The sequence below is a fragment of the Orbicella faveolata genome, unplaced genomic scaffold, assembly GCF_042242905.1.
Source record: "Orbicella faveolata isolate gen_17 unplaced genomic scaffold, um_ofav_v1 contig_25, whole genome shotgun sequence".
NCBI classification, from domain to species: Eukaryota; Metazoa; Cnidaria; class Anthozoa; order Scleractinia; family Merulinidae; genus Orbicella; species Orbicella faveolata.
Genome location: NW_028301553.1, coordinates 15,217,780 through 15,240,725, shown reverse-complemented (window position 1 = coordinate 15,240,725; position 22,946 = coordinate 15,217,780). Strand labels below are relative to the sequence as shown.

Here is a 22,946-nt window from a genome sequence, read left to right as displayed (position 1 = left end):
CGTTTGATCCGCGACATAACGACCGTTGAAATCGGCTTGGTAACCTCGTCATGTTGGCAAACCAAGACTCGCGGGGGTACTAGACCGCAATTTGTCAAATTTGTCAAACGTAAGATCAACGGCGAAAGCTCCGTAGAAACTGAGGAGATCATTTTTGAAGTGGAAGTCATGGTAAGTTTTCACGTTTACGCACCTTTAAGTTACTTGGTCCTCGCCTCACTAATTTAACTTCATCTCCCTATAATTCGTTAAGAATTCTCCCGAGCAAAAGAGAGTTCAATTTACTTACGGCAATTTCTTTCTCTTCGTATGCTCTAGACAAAATTTTGCTGGCTTCCATTACAGTTTCCTCACAATATTCGTAATTCCACAATACCCTAAGAGAAGCAAGTTTAGTTTATCAGCTCGGGAATATTTTATACAAACAAATCAAAGGTGCATAAACGAGAAAACTTACCACGACTTCCACTTCAAAAATGATTGTATCTCCTCAGTTTATACGGTGCTTTCGCCGTTGATCTTAAGTTTCTTTGGTTTTGAAGCCATTTTGCAAAAGCGTTCTGTACGATTTTTATTTTGCATTGTAAATTCGACCTGAGGGGATTACAAGAAGTTTAGTTGACAAATTGCGGTCTAGTATCCCCGCGAGTCTTGGTTTGCCAACGTGACGAGGTTACCAAGCCGATTTCAACGGTCGTTGGGTCGCGGATCAAACGACACGGAGCTCTTCCATAGTTCTATCGTTTCACTGGAGACACGAAGAGCCGGCTGGCGTCGCTCGCAGGGCTGCAATTGTGTGGCTAGAGGATTGAAATGAAAGATCAACCTTTGCCCTTGAATTCTGCGGTGGATTTGTGGCCGTGGGCACATTTTAGCCTGGGATTTTTGACTTCGTTCGGCAGGCTGTTCCCACTGAGGTGTTTCGCCTTGTCCTCTCTTTATAGAGGGAAAATCGGAATTCAAAAAAAGTCGCTTAAATCAAGTTCAATCGGTAAAATAACCACACCAGGAGCAAACAACACACGTCTGGAATAAGGTAAGAATTTTAACTACCTCCAAGGATATCTTGTAGAAAATCCCATATAAACCCTTATAATTCGATGCCGTGTTGTGTTGCTTGTGTAGTTCATAGAGGGAGCTTGGGCTGCCTGTGAACAAACGCAAGAGCTTACGCGTTCAACTAACGCGAGCACATATTATTATTCATTTACATCGCGAAATTGAAGTCTTGTTTTCGACCCCGAAAAACTCACCTTTTCCATTTGTTTAGAGCATAAAGCTACATATAAGAGCCCTGGATCTAATTCCCTGCGTTATTCCCTGCCATCGCTGTGAAAAATCTGCAAGACAATCTCGCCACTCTCACCATTTGATCACGCAACTTGACAACATCCACGCGAGAGCCCCCGACATATGTGCGTGGATCCGCGCGTATAAATGACGTCAGGATGGCGCAATTTGTTCTAAAAATAGAAACATTGTCCCATATCATAGGTGCGCGCGGATCCCAAGACTTACGGTCTCCGTCCCCGATTATGGCTCCTGGTGATATTCGGAGATCGCCGGAGATTGTCACAAGTCTTCAGAAATCCTGGGACGTGTTCGGGTGATTTTTGGAAATCTTCGGGCTATCTTCGGAAATCTTCGGAAGTGTTCGGGCGATCTTCGGAAGTACTCAAGTGATCTTTGGTAATCTTCAGGGATCTTCGGGTGATCTTCGGTAATCTTCGGGAGTGTTCGGGTGATCTTCGGAAATCTTCGGAAGGTTTCGTGTGGCCTTCGATAATCTTCGGAAGGTCAATAGCTTAATTTCATTGGTTGAGACAAACTGTCCTATTTTTTTCCCAAATTGGACAGTTTCTGCGTTTTTACGCAGTCCTTATTGAAAACTGTCCAAAATTAAATCCCAAATTGGACAGTTTTCAGAAATTAAAGGATAATAGATGTGCTGACAATACTGGATTAACTGACTGCTATATAATTAGATGAAAAACTGTTCCGTGAATCGTGATTGAAGTGTATTCCGTGAGGCGTGAAATGCAAAAGTCCGTGGCTGTGAATCGTGAATAGATAAGAAATAAATCGTGAATGTCTAAAGTTGAGTTCGTAGCTGAATTTCACTGCATTGTGATCAGATTTTTTCCGTGACCTTAGTGATTCGTGAAATCGAAAATTTACTATCGTGACTTCGTAACAATACCCCCTCTTGCCCCCCTCATAGTAGGAATTGATCCGGTATAAGATTTTTCCAAAACCTCAAATTTACCTCATATCGGAGCATCTTAAAAGATGTTAATCTTAAACTTTACACCGCGAAAATTCCTCTTTAAGTACGGATAGCCCTCAAAAAATACCGCAAACGTTTGTGGCCTCCACGACACAATCTTCGAGTATATCCTTCAAATTCCAATCTTGGTATAAAAGAAATTTCCAATTTCAATTTAAAATCTAAGTGTTAATATAACATGCATTGACTGAATGGAAATTAACAACAGTGATTGAATAGTTTGCACAGAAAGCTTACGGAGTACAATTCGGAATATTGCATGGTTATAAACCACTAACAACATTAAAATGGATTAACAGATATGTGGGTACCTCACGCACAGTGGAAAAAATATCGCCTTAGGAATATCAAGTGTAATGAAAGTGCAAAGAAAAGCTTAGGTTGTGCCTGGCAAATGAGTTTATTTACCTTGTCAAATAAATGAAACGTCACTATGCCCTGGTATAGCCGTTGTAAAGAGTGTCGACGTCAACGGAGCAAATTTGCATTTCAATGAGATTTTTTGAAAGGGAGGTAGAGACAGGTGGATTGATATTAGGGAATACGATAAACAACCCAATCAGACCTTTAGTATCTCGAGGATCTGTGAGGACGTAGTAAGTCCATATCGTATAAACATAAGGATTACAATGGAGAAGTGAGGTTAAAAGTAACCCAACTCAAGACAGTGTTTCAGTCTTCGCAGTGGTGAACACAGAAATGATTAAACACAAGTACGGTAAGGCTGATTTAACTTCAGCCACGCGCTTTCAAGTGAAATATCTTGGCAGTGGGATGACGGAAGAACCAGGCTTGGCTGGGATAGAGAAAGCGGTGCGGAAAATACAAGAGCGAGCGAAAGTCGACGACAAATCGAGCCCGAAAATGAACCTGGAAGTAGAACACGACGGCGTGAAATTCACCGAGGTGAAAACCAAGTCCACAATGAAGGATTCAAAGTTTATTGCACTAAAACATATTTCCTATTGTACTTTAAACAGAATTGACACTACTATCTTCGCTTTTAATCACCACAAAAGTCCATCGGTGGTAGAATGCCACGCGGTTGCATGCGACAGCGAGGACAAAGCGAAATCCATTGCACTGGCGTTGTACGCCGCCTTCCGCGAGGGTCATTTTCAGAAGTTGCGAAGAGAAAGGAAGAAGTCTCTTGAGCAAAAACATGTCGAAAGGAGAGCAAGTTTTGAACATTACGAACAAAGAAACAGTTCTAATAATACTGCCACAGAAACACGTTCGTCGGCAGATTCAGTCGAGAACTCGCCACAGGCAACCAAAGGTGCAAACCATTCTGAACCACCTTGCAATGATATTCATTCAATTGATATTCATCACGAAGAAGAACTGGAGCTAGATAAAATCATTGAGGACCTTCTCTCGACCGTGGAAATAGAAAAGGCAAAAATTGAACAGGGTGTTGAATGAAACAACGCGGTTAATCGTTAACAAAAGAAGGCAAGAGTCCCGTCATTTCTGGTGGCAATTTATATTGTTACTACAATGATAACATAATATTGCGGGAATTAGTCTGTGTTAAGGGCGATGACAGCGGCAGGTGAATTCGTAATTTTTTAAATCAAGTTCAGTTTAATTTTCAATCATTTCTTACTAATTATCTACCACTGAGAGAAACAAAGTACTTTTCTGAGTAAATGAAGCTTTTACTATCCTTTCGGGGGGAGGAAGTTTGTTTTTAATTTCTAATTACGACGCCCCGTGAAAAGTGACATGCAAACTTTCCTTTGTGTTTTGAATACATTGCTGGAATTAGAATATGTCAATAAAATGTTTCATCTGATGACAGCTCTTTGTATGCAAACATATAAAATGGTTCTGCCAAATGATCGTCTCCAAGATATCCGCTTCGCTCTTTAGGCAATTCAAGATGGTGCTTCCTTACGGACTAGATATAGTCTTTCGATTGCAGGAAACAATTTTTGGTGTTCATGCACTTCCCGTAGAATTTTATTCCTTTTAATCATTGAAACGGCAAATTCACTTCTAGCCATTTGATAATGTATTCATTTTATTGTTAGGTTATAGCCAAGCCTGGCGGACGCTACAATTGTGTCAAGAGTAATCGACTGCAACGCTAGCTATTATTTTTTCATGTCAATGTCGTTAAAAAAGTCGTAAACCACATATTCAGTATATTTATTAAACGTCATCTTAGGGCTTTCAATATTATTCTTTTTTTATGGTCGTGTAGCTAATCTCTGGTACAACGCATCACCTTGATCCATTCGTAATCATTTTCATTCATTCATTTAAGTTGCAACATTGTCACGGAAACCCTTGCAGTGACCCGTCAGCCTTTTCAGGCTTTGAGCACGCGAACAAATCGTGCTTTGAAGAGCTATTCATTTTATTCAATCGACCATGGTCGCTTGTTTTATTACATAACTTGATTCGGCTTAAAATGACATTTTTTTAATCTGTGAGTTATCCGAAGGCAATCTGGTCCTGGAAGCAACAGTTAAAAAAAAATTCAAAAGATGACAAAACCCTTATAATTCGTATTTTCGCGATGGACGTGAATTTGCCGTAAGTAAAACGAAAATTAGAGGCAAGAAGATTCATTGAATCGTAACAGGATAAATTTGTATTGATATTAAGTCGGTTCGCTCGTTAAGAGTGAAATAGCGCAGTCAGTTTGGCGAGTTCGCGTAACTGTTTTGAGTGAAATAAAGTTGAGTCAGTTGAAATTTCTCAATCCATGGAACTATCATAGTAGCAATAGCCAGGAGCCTATGGTTTGTTCTTTTAGGATATTGCCCTTCTGTTTTGGGTTTTGTTTAATTGTTCAGACCACATTGAGAGTGATAGTCAAAACGCGGCGCCGTCGTTCTTTACGACCAACGCGGTGTCATGCTGTTATAAATCATTGGAAACTGTCACGTAAAAAATCCTGTTATAGAGTCATTAAAACGAATCAACCGTGCTGCTCACAATGACAGGCAGGAATACTTTGGTTATGAACTTGAGTGTCATATCTCTGATCATCATAAGTAGTACATACATACATATATTCTTTATTCAAGACGCAAAGTTACAAAAGTATACATATAAAAACAACAAATAAAAAAAGAAAAGGCGTCTCGAAAAGGAAGTTATGAGGTGAACCCTATGTAAAAACTCCCTAAAATAATACGAGAAATACAGAAAATATATAAAAACAAGGATCCTTAATTAAACTTTCAGATACAATTTGAGTAAGGCAGGTAAGGTTATTTCGTCAGGAAGCTTCAGCTGCCATTTGCTGTTCCAGTTCGATTGTCGATTATAATGTTAAGCCCATATTAGGCTGCTCTAGATGGGGAAGACTGGGAAGAAAGAAATGTAAAGCGCGCAGTGGACGACGGGAAGAGGCTTCCTATATCCCCCCTGCACGCCTTCTCTCTGCCATTTTGTCTCTCTTCTCGGCGTCAAACCTTGTAGGGGGAAGGGGGAAAAGCGAGTCATTTCCGCAGCAGGGTCTATAATGCTGACATCTGTACTATCTGTGCTATCGAAGGTTTATTTTGTCAAGGTTGATCAGCATGTAGATTAGAAATTTTGGGGTTTCAGTTTTTCAGAGGTGACTTTTCCGGGGTTGAAATCAAAATTTAGCGATGAATACCAGATAAGAGTACGGGAAAATGATTTCTGTTTTTTTGTCAGTGACACAGGCTTACTCGGAAAAAGAATTCCGAGTTCTCCAGCTAGGAGTCGAACCTAAGACCATCTCGTTACTAGTCTAGATGCCAAGGCCCCGTTTACAAGCAGGAAGCGTAATCCTAGTGCTAGGTTTACCATGGCAAGAGGGTTATCCTAGCACCAGTACATTAGACTCTTCCAGGCGTTCAGTTAGTTGGGGCGCAACGCAAAAAACGGCGTGCGATAAAATAAAAAAGCGCGGCGCCTTTTTATTTTCTCGCGCCATTTTTTTTCAGTCGCGCTGCGTCAACTAACTGGACGCCTGGAACAATAACAATAACAATAACATTTATTATTTGTATTGCGCCTTTTCTATAAAATATTCAAAAGCGCAGACTACTAGAGCATTTGTTTTTTCATCAACGTGTTTGCAAGGCAGGTGGGGTGTCCCTAGTGGTAGGGTGAACATAGGTGAGCGCTAGGGCTACCCTAGCGCCAGAGTAACCCTAGCCGCCTACCCGGGACAATTTTTACCGGTTTCCGGCCCTTTGAATGTTGTCTGACAAACCGCTATCGTCGCTTCGATAACAAGAATAATGAAAACATTCCAATTAACTTTGAACATTTTCTTTTATTCGCTTTGAAGCATCCTTCACACGAATAAGTGTTTTTTTTATCTTTTATTTAAACACTTCTCACACAATGAAAGAATGAAGGATGCGAATGCAGCCATAATACTACTGGAAAAATGACCTGAAAAAATTTCAGGCTGAGAAATTTCAGGCCTGAAATTTTTTCAGGTCATTTTTCCAGTAGTATTATGGCTGCATTGAATTTCGCATCCTTCATTCTTTCATTATTTAATTGCTACTGTTGGACATCTATTACCACTTCTCACACAGTTTACAGAGCTACTTACAATGTTTACATAACAGTACTAAACAATTTACATTACTTACAAAGAGATGTACTACAAATATAAGCCTGCACCACTTATTACTTTACTTAGACTACTTTTATTATGGTAGCAATTATCATTATGTTTTATTATGCAATAAAAAACAACAGCTACGAACAAGACTACGGCTGGCTTAAAGAAAAGAGTTACAATAAAAGAAGGTTAAAAGAAAAGGACGAAGCGGAGTGACATTTACAGTAATTTTCCCCAGATATTCAAGAATTTATGCAGCTTTCTTTGTGCGGCATAACTTTGCATTAAAATATCAAGTTTGTCTTGGGGGTGGAGAAGAAAGCCTTCAAAACATAAGTTGCCATCACATGAACTTGTCGAGAAGATATGGAATTTTGCAATAAGAAGGGTGACATAAAGTGCCTGTTTATTTTTGATGTTATTATGGCAAACGTATAGGACGTTAGATTCAGTCAAAATGACCACTCACACGAACAAGTTGCTACACCACTGATCTGTATGACCAAGTTTCTTCTTAATCTTCGACGTGGAATCGATTTTTTTTTTCACATGCCACAATCGAACGATTGCTGAGTTGTCAGTGCAGGGTCGTGTTAAGCTTTGCAGTTACAACTTGCTATCGTTGTCCAGCAATAAGAAGGTAACATGACAGCATTCTCTCACTCTGGAAACCGTGGAAAGAAGTCAAAGAAGTAATAAGATGCATCACAGACCGGACAATCGAGCTCTCTAGCAACACCCTTCCATTGTCGGCCAGTTTGTTCACATAAATTTTCCCGGCTGGTAGGGTAGCCCTACCTGTCAAATTTTGCTTGTAAAATCTTTGACCCTCTTTCTAGGGTGATTAACCCTAGCGCTGGGTTATCTTTCCTGCTTGTAATCAGGGCCTTAGAGAATATCTAAAAAATCTTCATTGGTGCAAAATGTCGTGTCATGCAAGGAGCGCGACAACCTGGACCCCTATGATGTCAAAGTACTGTTCTTTGATGGTGTGACTGAAAAATGGCACAGAAGGGCCTCATAGCAATTTTTCCTGGACTATTCTGCCCAAGGGGGCAAGGCGCAATGAGGTTAACACCACGGGAAACACTAACCCGTGAGATAAGGCCAGACCGCAACACCGGGAACTCTACTCTTTGCGATAAGTGCGTGGTTTCTTTAACATCCCCTGTTTAGCCATGTAACACTGAAGATGCAGGAGACGGGGCCTACGATTTATAGCCTTTATCCGAGAAGGCTTGAACGTTTAACCATTTGCAGACGTAATTACAAAGGCAGCACATTCTCCTCAGTTATTTTTCAAGACCCTGTGTGTTGGTCCGGTGTAGGGCTTGAACCCTCGACCTCCGGCATAGCTGAGCTAACCGGGCGGGCTAGGCCTTTCCATAAATATCGGGATATTTTTTGGGCGATATTAAGTATTTTCTGAAATACTTAGAAAATATTAAGATATTTAGAAAATTTAGGGACATTTAGAAATATTTATAGTTTTTTTGACTTAACCGCTGTTTTTTCCTCGCTATTTTCTTGAAACCCATTATACAGGGGCGTAGCGAGCCATTTTTTTCCATTTAAGCCCAAATTGTACAGCGTAAGTCGTATATCAAACTTTGCCAAAGTCCAAAAAAAAAAACAACAACAACAACAGTCAACTAAATTTTCGTGCGCAAAACTATTTCAAAGTTCTGCTTTGTTAATAACCTTTCAGCATTTTTTCATGTATAAGATTGAAAGTTATTATTTTGTTTTTGAAAATAAAACGTTGACACAGCGTTGATTCGCTGTTGAATAGTAAAACTGAAAAATATATGGCCTTTCGGCTACTAAACTGAAAAAAGAAATATTTACAGAAATTCTAGTTAAGCCCGTGCTTAATGGCTTAAAGGCTAGCTACGCCCCTGCCACACTCAGGCCCCGTCCACAGGTATCCGGATATTTTTTAATCCACAACTTTTTTTTTCCGGATTCAAAAATTTCCCCATCCACACGCATCCGGCGAATTCGGCAGCGAATACGGATATTTTTGCTACTTGTGGACGGGGAAATTTTTGAATCCGGAAGGAAAAAGTTGCGGATTCAAAAATATCTGGATACTTGTGGACGGTGCCTCAGTTCTATGCCAGAAATAATCCAGTTCAGCGAATCCCTACTTGAAAAATGTATTCCATATCACTAACAGCGCTAAAGCAGTAATTTTCCAAAATAAAGATGCTGGTAGCATCAAAGTGATGGAATTTTCTTCCTCAGCTCCTACTCAGTGCAATTGCAATGCGAGAAGCGTTTGAAAATTCTAAGTGTTTACGTTTCAAAATCGCTTTTTCTTTTTTTTTCAACAGAGATATTTAGAGGGATTTTCGAAACATTTTGTGTATTCGAGATATTTTGTGATATTTGGATTTTTTTTTTTTTTTTTTCAGAATTCCTGGAAAGATATTTTAAGCGATTTTACGAGATACGTTATTTGTGGAAAGGCCTCGAAGGGCATAAAATGACCCAGGGGTCCCCAAGGGAAGGCTTTATTATTATTATTTTGGTTTTTTTTTAATTTCCCCCGCCCCCACCCTCCACGTGGGTGTGAAAGCCACGTGCTTAGTACGTGACGTCACGTTGGTGCGGTTACTCGGCCGGCTGTCGACTGACATCTGAACAGAAAAACTCTTTGAGTGCAAAGAGTTCAATTGTCGTTCGCTTTTTCCCCAATTTTCATCAATCATTTCAAATATTTCATTCGAAAGCTTGAATCCACTGTTTCTTCCGTTATGAGTCATGTGTCCCCAGCAAACTTTCAAGCTCTAGACCAGCGGGTAAGTTAAAGATTTGGGATCTAGTCGTGGTTTGATAGACAAAGGCACATGGCAAAAACGCAAATGGCGTCTTCATATTTCCTAAATTTTTCCTAATTCCGGCGTCCAGAAATTTTACCTTGGAGTTTCCTTTGTAAATGTTAGGTACCGTTGATGTTTCAAATGTAACCTATATGTTGTATTTCGTCGTAGTTCGCTGGTCTGGACTTGAATTCGGGCGCCGTCCCCGTAAATCAACGCGGCGTCGATCCAAAGTCTCATCAAGGTAAGCTGAAGTAAAATTTATATTTGCTCTTTACAGGGAACTTAATAGGTATTGAGCCACGTAATCGAAAAGGAAATAAGTGGTAGAAAGTAGTAAATTGTATTCACCATTCAGCGAAGAACAATACACATACACAGGAACGATGATGCTCTCTTCAGATATTTTTCGCTGTCGCCACGGCGGCCGGCTTGGATTACTTGCAATGAAGTATTTTTTTTCGCGCTGTGGTCTTTATATTTTAATGAAGGTCATTACTCTATCTTGCAATTTTCCAGAATGGTTTACCGATAGACGTTTGACTGTGACAATAGTTTTGGGGTTACGTTTTTCTCTGAACTTGTGAGCTATTTTCCAAGCTTATTACTTACATTTTTTTTCTCCTTTTGGTTTTCGCCTACCTTTTAGCTAATCTTTCTTTGTCTTAGTACAAGCTTATATGCTTAGGAGCGATATATTTGAGGCCGGTTTCAAACTACAGCAGTGAATCTCCCAATCACAGAGTCTAGACATATTCTTTTAAGTACACTTCTAACTTGACAAGCTAAATAGCAAGTCTTTCAGGATACCTGGCATAAAATTCAAAGATTGTCAAAATTTCTCAGTGAATATGATACAAGTCTTATTTTATCGATTGGGTTGATCGGTAACTATACGTTTTTCATCGGAAACACAAGTTTAAGTTCCATGGAAGTCATTTTTCAAACAAAAGCAAAGTGTTGCATAAGAAAAAAAATCGGAGAAGGTTTTAAAGAGAACCACTGTAACACAAAAGAATATATTTGTTTCCGTCTGGTTGAGTTGAACTATAATAATTGACTCATCGTAGTTAAACAATGGAAATCATTGTCAGTCATGTATTGGATATATACAAGGACTAGTTGACCCGCCTAGCAATTTCTCAATGTTCGAGTTCTTGGTCATATTTGCAAGATACCAGAGGAAAGAGAACTGATTTAATGTACAGAGATTATATCAATTGCTAATTATGCTTTTAAATAATTATTGAAACTATCCAGTACAACCATCCCACTAACCCTGCGATTAAAACAACCATGTTATTATGGCCACTTTTTTTGGCCAGAAGAAAAAGATTGGTCATTTTCCTTTAAGACCACAATTTTGATAGGACAACAATATCTTGGTCAAGAAGGTGGTTGCATTATAAACAAGGTTTGGCTGTATTATATAGTTTTGTGCAAGGTTTGTTACTTTGTTTCCAAGGTACTTATCATGACAGCAAATTTTGTTGTAAAACAATGGCGTACCTATGTAAAGCGAAGTTCTGTTCAGACTTATGTATTGAAACATTATTCAGACTGTTTCTTCACAATGTCTCACAGATGTTTAACCATACATGTTTGAAATGTATTTTCCTAAATGCTAAAATAACTGCTCCTGTTTGCTCTATTATTTGTTACAACTTGGTGGTTTTTGTGTGTAGAACGATACGTGCCGCCTCACCTTCGTAACAGATCAGGTCCTCCTCCAAACCGAGGAGGCTTCCAAGAGCAAGCCTTCAACCCAGGACCACGGGACTTCCAGCCCAGGGATCCTTACAGAGGTTTGTGTGCTTTCTGCAATTCAAAAAAGCCTTGTACATATACCTGTGTGATAACAAGCATTGAGGAAATGATAGTGAGAATATGTATATAAGTGAAATCTTGATAGAAGTCATTTCACTGATTTGTTTGCTTGCAAAGAAACTAGTTTCTGACATATTGGTAATGTAAGGTAAACCTGCCAGACATTATCATTGTTTCTGCAGTGTGAACAAACTGAGAGTGCTGTTTTTGCCCTGGACGGAATGAAAGATCATCACAGATTACCCCCTTCTCCAACCCACTGCCCCCCCTGCCCCGACATTTTGTCAGTTTGCCATAACAGTTCCCCAATACCCATGTATTCCTGATGACCTTGGGCAGTTCACTAACCTGGACCACTTGACCATTAGACCACTGTGCCTCCTGTTGAGTGATAAATTCGTTTGTTTACATGTTCTTTACCAGATGGTTTTTACCAACAACAACAGTTCTATGGAGGGTATCCTCCCCGTGGTGGTGGACGTGGATATGGGAACCCTGGTATGTACTATGGCCGTGGAGGAGGAAGTGCCTGGCGAGATCGAGGCGATAACAAGGGGCCCTCCAGGGCACCTACCAATGGTAAGGATGGTTTGTTTTTTGTGTTCTCAGGGTAAAGCCACACTTTGGTTAGCAATATTTTAGTGTGTCTGTTAAAACTGATGGGCCTGAGTTTTTTTAGTTGAGACACTGAAAAGTAAAAATCTTCTAATGACAACAATTTGATATGACAACTTTCAGTTGTGTACTTAATAAAATCACACGTTTTCTTTTTATCCCACGTGTCCTTTTATTGATTGGCTTATTGTTAAGAGTTTTGTTGCTTGTTACATGTTAGATTATGGAAGAAATACACAACCACCACCAGAGGATTGGTCTAAGTTATTGCCAAAGAACGAACGCATTGAAAAGTAAGAGCAGTTGTAAACAACTAAAAAGAAATTTCATGTGCTGTTACCTACACATATAAGTAACAACTAGTGTACTGTATTTACTTGATTAAGCGCCGCCCCCATTTAAACACTGTCCCTGATTAAGCACTCTATACGCTGTGTGAGAGCATAAATATCAAAGAATGCCAACCTGGAATAAGTGCTGTATTCATTTACACCATGTGGTGCTTAGTTGAAGCATCATCAGACTGAATTGTTCAAGAAGTCAAGCTAATAAACAAAGGCAATGTTTTTCAGTCTGAAATACAGTGTGTAACTATATTTGGTTGTGAACTAACATAATTTTGGTTGTTATCATTTACAAATGTTATGATTTTTTAAAGAGTGAATGTTGTCCTAAAATACGCTCCCCCTAAGTTAGCACTGCTCAGTTAAGTAAATACTATAACTAACAGGCCAGTTTACCAAGCTGATGTGGAATTAACTGAAAGAGCTTTGTGGTAAGGTTTATGTTGCATTTGCAGGGAGCTTTTCAGCAAGCATAACACTGGAATAAACTTTGATAAGTATGAGGATATTCCTGTTGAAGCAACTGGACACGAGGTTCCCCAAAACATTGAGTTGGTAAGCATCCTGTTTTGTTGAAATGGTAAAGTAGACTGCCGTGTTTTCTTCATGTTTTTTCATTTCCATAATAATTAGATGTGAAGCATTTATTTTTAAACAAACATTGTCTGGTTTCTATACCTATTTTTTCTTGCCCTGATATGATAAGTTTTTCAGACTAATTGCTACAACCATTGGGAAACAATTCAGATCACATCGTACCTCAGAAGTGGCTGGTTAACATTAGTGATTTCTACATTACTTGCACATTATTTTGTTACATGTGAATGTGCATTTAATACTCACTCTCTTCTTGTTTTTGTAGTTTTCTGATTGTGACCTTGGGGAAATTTTGCACCACAACGTTGAGGTGTGTGTATTTTTCCATGTCTGGTACATTAGGTTTTTCTTCTTGGTTCAAGTGTGATTACATTGAAACTTAATACCAGCCTGTCAACATAGTTATTGTTGACTTGACTTTTTGACAGACTAAACAAAATAAGTAACATCCATTGGCGTGTTGGCTAATAATATTAACAAAAGAAAACTTACCCTCTTATTGCGACACAAGGAATTGTGGTTTTCTGTTACCATGAGAGCTAAGTTTCTTTGGGAATGTCCAATCAGAAACTGGAAAAGGCTCGGAAAATGTTGGAGGACTTGGAAGATTACTTTTAAGACCATCCAAATTGCTTTAAAAAAATGCATCCTGCAGGTTTGGAGAAGACCACAATACCACATTTCAAGATTAAAATTACTGAAATATAGCAAGAAATATTGTTCAATATGGCAATACTGCAAATCCCAATGTAACCTTATATGTTTATGCCAAGTTCAACATGTTAGCCACAACGCCATCCCTCTATTTCTCCCTTCAAGAACATCAAAGCTCATTCCTTATGGCACTATTTGATTACTTCAGTTTCTTTTACTAATATCAAATATTTTTTATCTGCTTTTAACTTTCATTGTAGTTGGCCAACTACTCCAAACCTACTCCAGTTCAGAAGTATGCTATACCTATTGTGAAGAGCAAGAGGGACTTGATGGCCTGTGCCCAGACTGGTAAGTCTGCTTCATCTGTACCTTCCTATCACATTTTGTCATATTTAATTCAAAATTGCATTTTTCAAACCTAGGGTTCTCCCTTAAAGTGATTTTGTTGATCCTTTCTGTGCATAATGTTTCACATCAATTAGTGAGCACCATCAGATGTACACTTCTTGATTGTTGAATGCTTACACTTTCTATGTTTGTAACCCATTTGCAGAAACTTTAATATCATATCAACTACTCTTCCATATGTAAAGGTGGATTTGTCAAAGTTTGTCATTCAAGGGACAACAATTCCATGCAAGAAATTAAGTGTCAGTCTTTGTCCTCATTAATGAGCTATCACTGTGAAACTGTGAACTTTTTTTCCAGGTTCTGGGAAAACTGCAGCTTTCTTGATTCCTATTCTAAGCAGGATATTTGAGGAAGGTCCTCCACCACTTCCAGATGTAAGAAATTTTAATTGTGCAGAGCCAGCATGGTATCAGCTTATGTTGTTCACATTTGATGTTCTCAACCTTTATTCCATACATTCATTATGTAGTCTGGTGAACTTTTTCTAAACTGAGTTCTTTTTCAGTGTCAAGGTTCTTCTTCAGTGGACTCCATATTGATAATAGCTATCATACTATTATTTGGCTACTTCATTAACAGGGGTGCCTTTTTTAACGAAGCAAAGTTCAGTCCATTCCTGTCACCTTGCAGTAAGACATACAATGTATTAAAATGATATTTTCTCACTTTGACACTAGGCTCGGCAGCAGTCTCGCCGAAAGCAGTTCCCAATAAGCCTTGTTTTGGCACCCACTAGGGAACTGGCCTGTCAAATCTTTGATGAATCCAGAAAGGTAACCAACATGACTTGATTTACATGTACATTTGCAAAGTCTTAGTGTTTCAACCTCAGTGATTGAGGTTAATAGCATGCAGCAACATGTAACAAGAAGCAGTATTGTTGATATTGTAGGAGGCACAGTGGCCTCATGGTCAGTGTGCTCATCTCAGGATCGAGCGGTCTGGGTTCGAGCCCTGTCTGGGAACATTTCGTTGTGTTCTTGGGCAAGACACTTTACTCTCACAGTGCCTCTCTCTACCCAGGTGTATAAATGGGTACCGGCAAACTTAATGCTGGAGGTAACCCTGCAATTGACTCGCATCCCATCCAGATGGGAATAGAAATATTCCTAGCCGCTTCATGCTACAGAAACTGAGATAAGCTCCGCTTGGTCCATATGCAGACTTCACCTTTACCCTTTACCTAGACTTTTTTAGAAATGCTGTGTCTTTACAAAGCACAAAATGTTCACCCTCATTTTGCTTCTTTCAAGTCAATTGTGTTTTCTCATCTCTCTTATATAAAGTGTCTCATTTGTTAGTTACAGTTTTGTTAGGTTAAGGCCACTTGACTGAAAATGAGGTGGAATCCCGATTTTTCGAACCTCCAAGGGAAACAAAAATTGGTTTGAAAAATCAGATAGTTCAAGAAATCGGGGGTAAAATTACAGTGTTCATCAAAGGAGAGTAAAACAACTTTTGGTTTGAGTTATCGGGAGGTTTGCAAAAATAAGGATTTGAGAAATTGTGATTCCACCCTAGTTCTCAAAGAGATGTAAAGGAAGTGCAATACTATCATTTCTGGATTCTACTGAAAGACGCAAGACTTTGGAGACAGGTCATGTTGACAGATAATCTTCTTTACCTTAACAGTTCTCATACAGGTCATATGTGCGACCTTGTGTGGTGTATGGTGGAGCTGACATTGGTGGCCAGCTGAAGGAGCTGGATCGTGGTTGCCATCTTCTGGTGGCCACACCCGGTCGTCTTGTTGACATGCTGGACAGGGGACGAGTGGGGCTGGACTCTTGCAAGTGAGAAAAGCAATTGTATTCTGTGTTTAGTCTTGTTAAATTGCATCTGTCCTTGAAATCATTGCACAGTATTTCTCAACCTCACTTATTTTAAACTTGGTTGTAGTAAGTCAATCTTAAAAAAGAAGAAAACATTTTACCAGAGGAATTGCTAACTTGTGAATATGGTACAGTTTGTTTATTTTATTTTTTTTTTTCAAATTCTTTAATCCTACAATTAAATAACTAGCATGTAGTCAAAGAAAAAAGAACCTTAATGAAACTCATCACAAATAGATGAGCTTGGGAACTGGTGCCTTAAAGGTTAGCGGGGAGCCAAAGCCATAAGCTGCTAGGAGGCATCCATGACAACCCTGGAAAGCAGGAACCACCCAATGAGCGTCCGCTAACCGGCACCGTCACACTGAAAGAAATTCAGTGGAAACTACTTACCTGAAGAATACTTACCCTGACCAAGAACAAAACAGGAGGGAGGAGAGGGTGCAAGAATCTGTAATGATTCGTGAGCAAAGCAGCGCAACTGATCCGCAACAATCAGCTGAATACACTACAACAATTATGCAATGAACCATAAACACCTGCAAAACCCCTGCAAAACCCCTGAAGGCCGCCCCACAGGTCACGTACTCCCAAATGGGGAAACCGCTGGCTGCATAAGCTCATATTTAACTTGCCTAAATGATATTAGCTGGATGGACATGCTAGCTGGCTACATTAGCTTGAGTTTAACCTTGCCTAAATGATATTTAGCCACATTTAAAAAAGTACAAATGTGAATTTTGTTAGGTTCCTTGTCTTGGATGAAGCTGACCGCATGCTGGACATGGGATTTGAGCCACAGATACGCCGCATTGTTGACCAAGACACTATGCCCAAAGCTGGTGAACGTCAGACGCTGATGTTTAGTGCCACATTCCCTAAAGAAATCCAGGTATCATTTAGTTTTCCATGTCCTTGCAAACAAAATTTCATCTTGTGACTTTAGGCATATGAAAAGATACCTCTTTGAACAAAGCAGTCATTCTTAACAGTTATTCTTTGTTGGTGAAAGACTGTAGTATGGCCTAAAGATAGAAAGTTCACTGGGCTAATGTGCTACATCCTTAAGTGCAGTACGTATTGCCCAATCAACCATTTGGTATGAACTATTGTATGTACAGTTAATTAAAATGCTCTTTTTTGCCTTCCAGATGCTTGCTAGAGACTTTCTAGTGAACTACATCTTCTTGGCTGTGGGTCGGGTGGGTTCAACTAGTGAGAACATCACACAGAAGACTATATGGGTTGATGAGTATGACAAGAGGTCATTCCTGCTGGATCTGTTGACTGCTTCAGGTCTGTAGATTGTCTGTCTCTTTACTTACATTATGCCAGTAGTTTACCAGGGACTGTGCAACAAGCTCTTAATTCAGCCATCAGTGGCTGTCAGCACCAATAGCTTAGTTTACAACAGGTTACCCTAGTGTTGTTTAATAGGGGGTGGGGGTTACACACTTTACTCTTCTACCCTCTTCTACTCCCTTTCTAGGAGTATGATTTGGTATCAGTTCACCTGACAGATGTGCCAGGGATATTAATGGACAGATCATTATTTTTTGGAGGGGGGCTGGGCAATTTCCAAAAAAAAAAAATTCTTACACAGCAAAAACTGCTGAAAAAAAAATTGTGCAAGGGGAGCCAAGTGCTTTATACCATCCAGGTCATGTGTTTGACTTGGAAAAAAAAATCCTTGCACAATCTAAGGGTGAGAAAAAAACTTCATGCTCCAGAAAATTGCCCAACACCACCCCCCCCCCCCCCCCCCAACTTAAAAAAAAGGTCCATCCCTTACTTGTAATGGACTTATATACCAACAAAGCGGGAGGCAGTGGTGTAGGTTATGGGTCTGGTGGCACTACATGTAGACGTTGAGAACTACATCTATGTGCTGGCTTTGGACCGGCTGAATTTTTGACTTTGTATAGAGTACCAGTGCAAGCTTATTGTGGTTAATTGTGATGTCATGTTCTCTTGAAGGTCCCAGATCTCTGACACTAGTCTTTGTAGAAACCAAGAAAGGGGCTGATTCATTGGAGGATTACTTGTACCGTGAAGGCTATGATGCAACCTCTATTCATGGCGATCGCTCTCAGCGTGAGAGAGAGGCAGCTCTGCAGTCATTCAAGTCTGGCCGCACACCAATTTTGGTGGCCACAGCTGTAAGTAAATCAGGTGGCTCAGTAATTGTGATAATCTCTGGTGTCTTTTAATCTTCATTCAGGAGTATACAAAGTGTCATAAATTCACTTGCATGTCCTTACCAATTATCAATTGTGTATTTGAATCATCATATTCTCACTCGGCAATCCCTTAAAACTGTATAATGTAGTTTTTAATTAATGTACATGTAATGTTTGCATTTAGATTGATATACTGTTTTACTTACTGAAGATTTTAACTAAGTTTTTTACATGAAATGATCGATTGATTCATCAATCAATCAATCTAAGGGTACATTACAAACTCACAATGTGACCAGCTCTCAGTTGGCTTGATAGCGTAATTGGAAGAAACCGCACTGGAGTCATAAAGGTCTTGAGTTTAAATCTGGTTCAAACCTGAATATTTTTCAGGCCTTAGTTTTGCAAATGTTTAAGTTCTCTGCAGATCTCTCGTATCTATAAATGAATTTTATTGACTGTTGAAGCTATTCCTGAGTGTGTTTTAAATACCTTGGAAGAAAACTCGAGTGAGTCCTATATTTTCTTCTCTGCGACCACATGAACTGAGCTACAATAATTTTTTTCTTGATAGGTTGCTGCTCGTGGCTTGGACATTCCCAATGTACGCCACGTAGTAAACTTTGACATGCCAACTGACATTGAGGAGTATGTTCACCGCATTGGCCGTACAGGACGTGTAGGACATACTGGTAAAGCAACACAAGTTTCTCAAGTCATTCACTTTTTTCAACAACTTCTGTTTGGAATTCATTAGTAACTAACCTGATTGTATTAAATGTTGTTAGGTCTTGCCACATCATTTTTCAATGACAAGAACCGCAATGTAGCCAAGGACCTTGTTGAGCTGTTGAATGATACTAAGCAGGAAGTCCCAGGCTGGCTGGAATCCATTGCTTATGAGAGTAGTCAGAACTCAGGCAGGAACCGTGGAAGGAGGTTTGATATTACTTGATTTATCCTCAGGTCTCTATCAGTAGAAGTGGGTTGGCTTCATGGTTAGTGCGCTCGACTCCAGATCAAGCAGTCCAAGTTTGAGCCCTGGCTAGGACATTATGTTGTGTTCTTGGGCAAGACACTTAACTCTCACAGTCTCTCTCTCCACCCAGCACAAATGGGTACGACGAATTTAATGCTGGGATAACCCTGTGATGGAGTAGCATCCCATCCAGGCGGGAGTAGAAATATTCCTAATTGCTTCATGCTACAGAAATCAGGATAAGCTCTGGCCTGATGGGCCCCTTGGCTCATATGCAGCCTTAACCTTTTTTCTCTGTTATTTCGCTATTGCTTTGTCCAATATTGACAGAAAATCATCATTATTTTTCCAGCAGGCAATCAGCTGGTGGCTTTGGGTCACGGGACTACAGGCAGCACCATCACCACCATGGGGGTGGGGGTGGTGGGCCCCACTATGGAGGGTACGGTGGAGCTGCATATTGGAATCATAACCGCTATGCTGGAGGCGCTGGAGCACAGGATTGGTGGAACTAGTGCTGTGATGCTACCACCAAAAGTTGTTACATCATGTTTTCTTTGTTTGGTTAATGTTACAGGTGTTAACCACTTTTATTCTCTTTGATGAAATAAGTTAAATTTGGGACTGTTGCATTGGCAATATCTGGCATCAAATATGGCATCTTCAAATTGATTGGTGAAGTGTTGTGGAAAAGCGTGTACAAAGGTTTTCCATAGCGGCAGCTTATTCAGTGGATGGACACAGCTTGTGGTCAGATAAAGTATAAAGACCACTTGTGGTTTTCACAAATGTCAGGCTGTAAGGGTGACACATGCAGGAACCACATACTTCAGTGTCAAACTCTCTGTTCGTGATTTCTCTGGAAATCCTCAAGGAACACAACAAAATTCAGTTGGCTTGTTCAGTTCTCGTTCAAACTGCTGCTTATTAGACAGTGCCACAGCAATCTTCTGCTGTCGTTGTTTTCAAGTTCAGTCAAAAAATGTCTGGTTGATATTTTTTTCATGCAAAGTTCATTTGGTACACAATGAATTGGGCAACTGTGGATCAAGATACACTGACTATTTAATATCTTTGGCGACATTATTTTGAAAGTAAGTGTTGTTAAAAGGGTTACATTATCTGTGTTGACACAGATACATGTGGTCATTATCTCATTGTAGTTGATACTTAAACAAGTTATTTTCTTTGGGACTTTTATGGACATTGGAAAGGGGCTCATTTTGTGAGAGGTCCCGTATTTATATTTTGAATTCGGTCCTTGCATGGAAAGTCCATTTTGAGATGGGCTTCTTTCCTTAGCTTTTGTACTAATTTTGCCCCCAGTTACAGATTATTTCTCAGTTCTACAACTTTTGGGAATTTTCCTCAAAAAGCCTATTTGTGACAAACGTTACTTTTATGCAGTCCTAGGAAAAGAGTCACTGTGTTGGGCAAGAGCTCAAACGTCTTGTTTTTCGGAGCTTCTCCTTATTGCATTAGCAGTTACAAACAACATGTAGTTAAGCACAAAGTTAATTACTCTCTGTAAGCACAGAGATTATGTTTTGAAAATTTAAGAAATTTTCAACCAGCTGTTTAGGTCAGAAAAATTCCTAGCGAGCCAACCAAGTGGATAAGAACTTGGGAGATTTCTGAACAAGCAGTTTATTGCAATTACAAAATATGAAAAATCCAGTGGATGAATGTGGACTCACTACACAACACATCTTAGTTAGGTCAACTTGTTTTATTATAGATACTGACTCTATGGGCAAAATTGTGAAAGAATTTTGTCTTAACATGTCTTAAGAGCAGAACAGAAGACAGAGTTTTCCTGCTGTTATTTAGTGTCAATCCTTGATGAAAACGTTTCATTCATCTCGGTTCTACAGATAGATAGTACCCTAGTTCAAAATAGTTCGTCTGAAAAGTATTTATCATAGAACATGGCCCTTGAGACATTAGACGGAATATAGATATTATTATATAGAAGTATACAATGTCTTTTGATTAAGACTGCCACTAAGAAACACAAATAGATATTCGAGAAGTGAGATTTAAGCACAAGGGATAAATGTATTAGCTTTGTGCTTTAGCAGGATACTGTTCATTGTGCAAAGGGATTTTTAGTGCCTCTTGTATTCTGAGTTTAAGCAGGAAAACTCAGGTTTTAGTTTCATGTGTGTATAAGGGTCATAGTAGGCAGATTTTGTAGTCATTGTAACAAGATAACGTTATTTTGTAACGGATGACGTCCACTATAAGATTATTTTGTAATATTGCAGATCGCTCTGCTTTAGACTAAGAAAAGTTGTGTCGCCAAAGTATTTATGGATTTAAACTAAAGTACCAGAAGAAAAAATGTTCCCGTTTTCGAAAATCAGAAAGGTTTTAAACAAATAGTTTCAAAGAATATTTTATTTACAAATTCTTGCATGAAATTAAGAAAACAGTAATAATTTATGACGCCTTTTTTTGCCTTCGTCTGAAAAGGGCCAAGAAAGTGAAGAATTTCACTTTTTCATGCAGTTAAATTGAAAAGCATTTGTATCAACAAGGATAAAGCAAGCATCAAAAAGACACTGTAATTATATTGCATTTAATGAAAGTACAATGTAAATTAAAAATAAGGCGTCAAGACTAGTGCTCAAGAACATTCATTATTTTTAAGACCATTATGCATTAAGCCGGAATTATTGATGCTTGTGAATTTGTTCCTACATAACCTTTAAGATGTTTTTCTTTTCAGATGTTTAATTTTTGTTGAGTTACAAAGAAATTGAAAATGTGGGAAATGAAAATCAAGGTTTCCATGTTCAGTTGGTTATCCTTCTTAAAGTTAAATTAGAATACACTTAAAAAAAACCTTTCTAACTACAAAGTGCTCTAACTGAACGGAAAATTCTTAGTTTACTGTTAATGATCTCTAGAGTATTTATATTGGTCAGAAAACGGGAAAAGTTAAGCAGAGAAAAAGTCACTGTACCCGGGTGGGATCAACAAGGTAGCCTTTCGAAAATCAGAAACTACAACTGATATTCTGCAAATGTCAGGGATTTAGATGCTAAGAATTTAACTAAGTATAACTTGTGGTAAAAGCCAAATTTTGTTCCAAAGCCACTTATGCCTTGCACCCTATACATCTGTCCAAGGTAAAGCCGTGACACACATGACGTAATATACTCGAGGTACGACACACGAGAGATTTTGTGACGAGTCACGGAAGTCACGCCAACGTGTTACCATATAGCATGAAGTTGAAGATTGCTTTGGGAGAAAGTTTGGCCTCTATCAGGGTACTTTTGCTTACAAATCTATAAATTGTGTTCAGAGGTAGCACGATACCTGATAGCGTTCTATCAACACAGTTGCTGTAGCCTTCATATTTCAGTTTAAGTATATTCTGTTTATGCAGGTTGTTTTTTGGGGGAAGAGTTCACTGCCAAGGCAGTCAGGTTATTTGTATTTGATGTCAGAAGCCAATAAATTATTACCATTATAGTGATAATTATGTTTCCCGTACTTGTGTTACGTCGGTTATCGTATTCATTACTCAACTCGATAGAAACACGGGGAACATGTTCTCTATTTCATTTAGAAAATTCTGAAACGAAAAAAAAAAAAAAAAAAGAAAATGTGTTTACTTTGATCAACAAAACGGGAATTCAATTTTCTTGAGCTATCATTACGTTAACAGCGCGTGCTAGTTCTGTGTTTCTATCGAGTTTTATTATAAAACTCCCATATAACAGGGATGGCGGTGCTCATCGTACCTCTTAGGGTTTAAAAAAGCGGTTTTGTACCTGTTAGGGTGTCCAGCCTAAAAAGGTCCACTGCGGAAGC

At 39.1% G+C, this 22,946-nt stretch overlaps 2 protein-coding genes across 2 annotated transcripts; both read left to right on the top strand.

Annotated features, from left to right (window-relative positions):
* Positions 1 to 2,780: 2,780 nt before the first annotated feature.
* LOC110042010 (uncharacterized) lies at positions 2,781 to 4,085 on the top strand. Its single transcript, XM_020747327.2, has one exon. It carries the CDS (start codon positions 2,987 to 2,989, stop codon positions 3,710 to 3,712), a length of 726 nt encoding a protein of 241 aa, XP_020602986.2. The 5' UTR covers positions 2,781 to 2,986; the 3' UTR covers positions 3,713 to 4,085.
* A 5,149-nt stretch (positions 4,086 to 9,234) lies between these two features.
* On the top strand, positions 9,235 to 22,611 carry LOC110042025 (ATP-dependent RNA helicase DDX3X-like). Its single transcript, XM_089294880.1, has 17 exons — positions 9,235 to 9,658; positions 9,851 to 9,923; positions 11,365 to 11,484; positions 11,930 to 12,085; positions 12,342 to 12,414; positions 12,921 to 13,020; positions 13,328 to 13,372; positions 13,977 to 14,067; positions 14,428 to 14,504; positions 14,808 to 14,903; positions 15,763 to 15,923; positions 16,710 to 16,854; positions 17,114 to 17,258; positions 17,940 to 18,121; positions 18,717 to 18,834; positions 18,931 to 19,081; positions 19,474 to 22,611. Exons 1-17 carry the CDS (start codon positions 9,614 to 9,616, stop codon positions 19,634 to 19,636), a joined length of 1,941 nt encoding a protein of 646 aa, XP_089151006.1. The 5' UTR covers positions 9,235 to 9,613; the 3' UTR covers positions 19,637 to 22,611.
* The last annotated feature ends 335 nt before the right edge of the window (positions 22,612 to 22,946 follow it).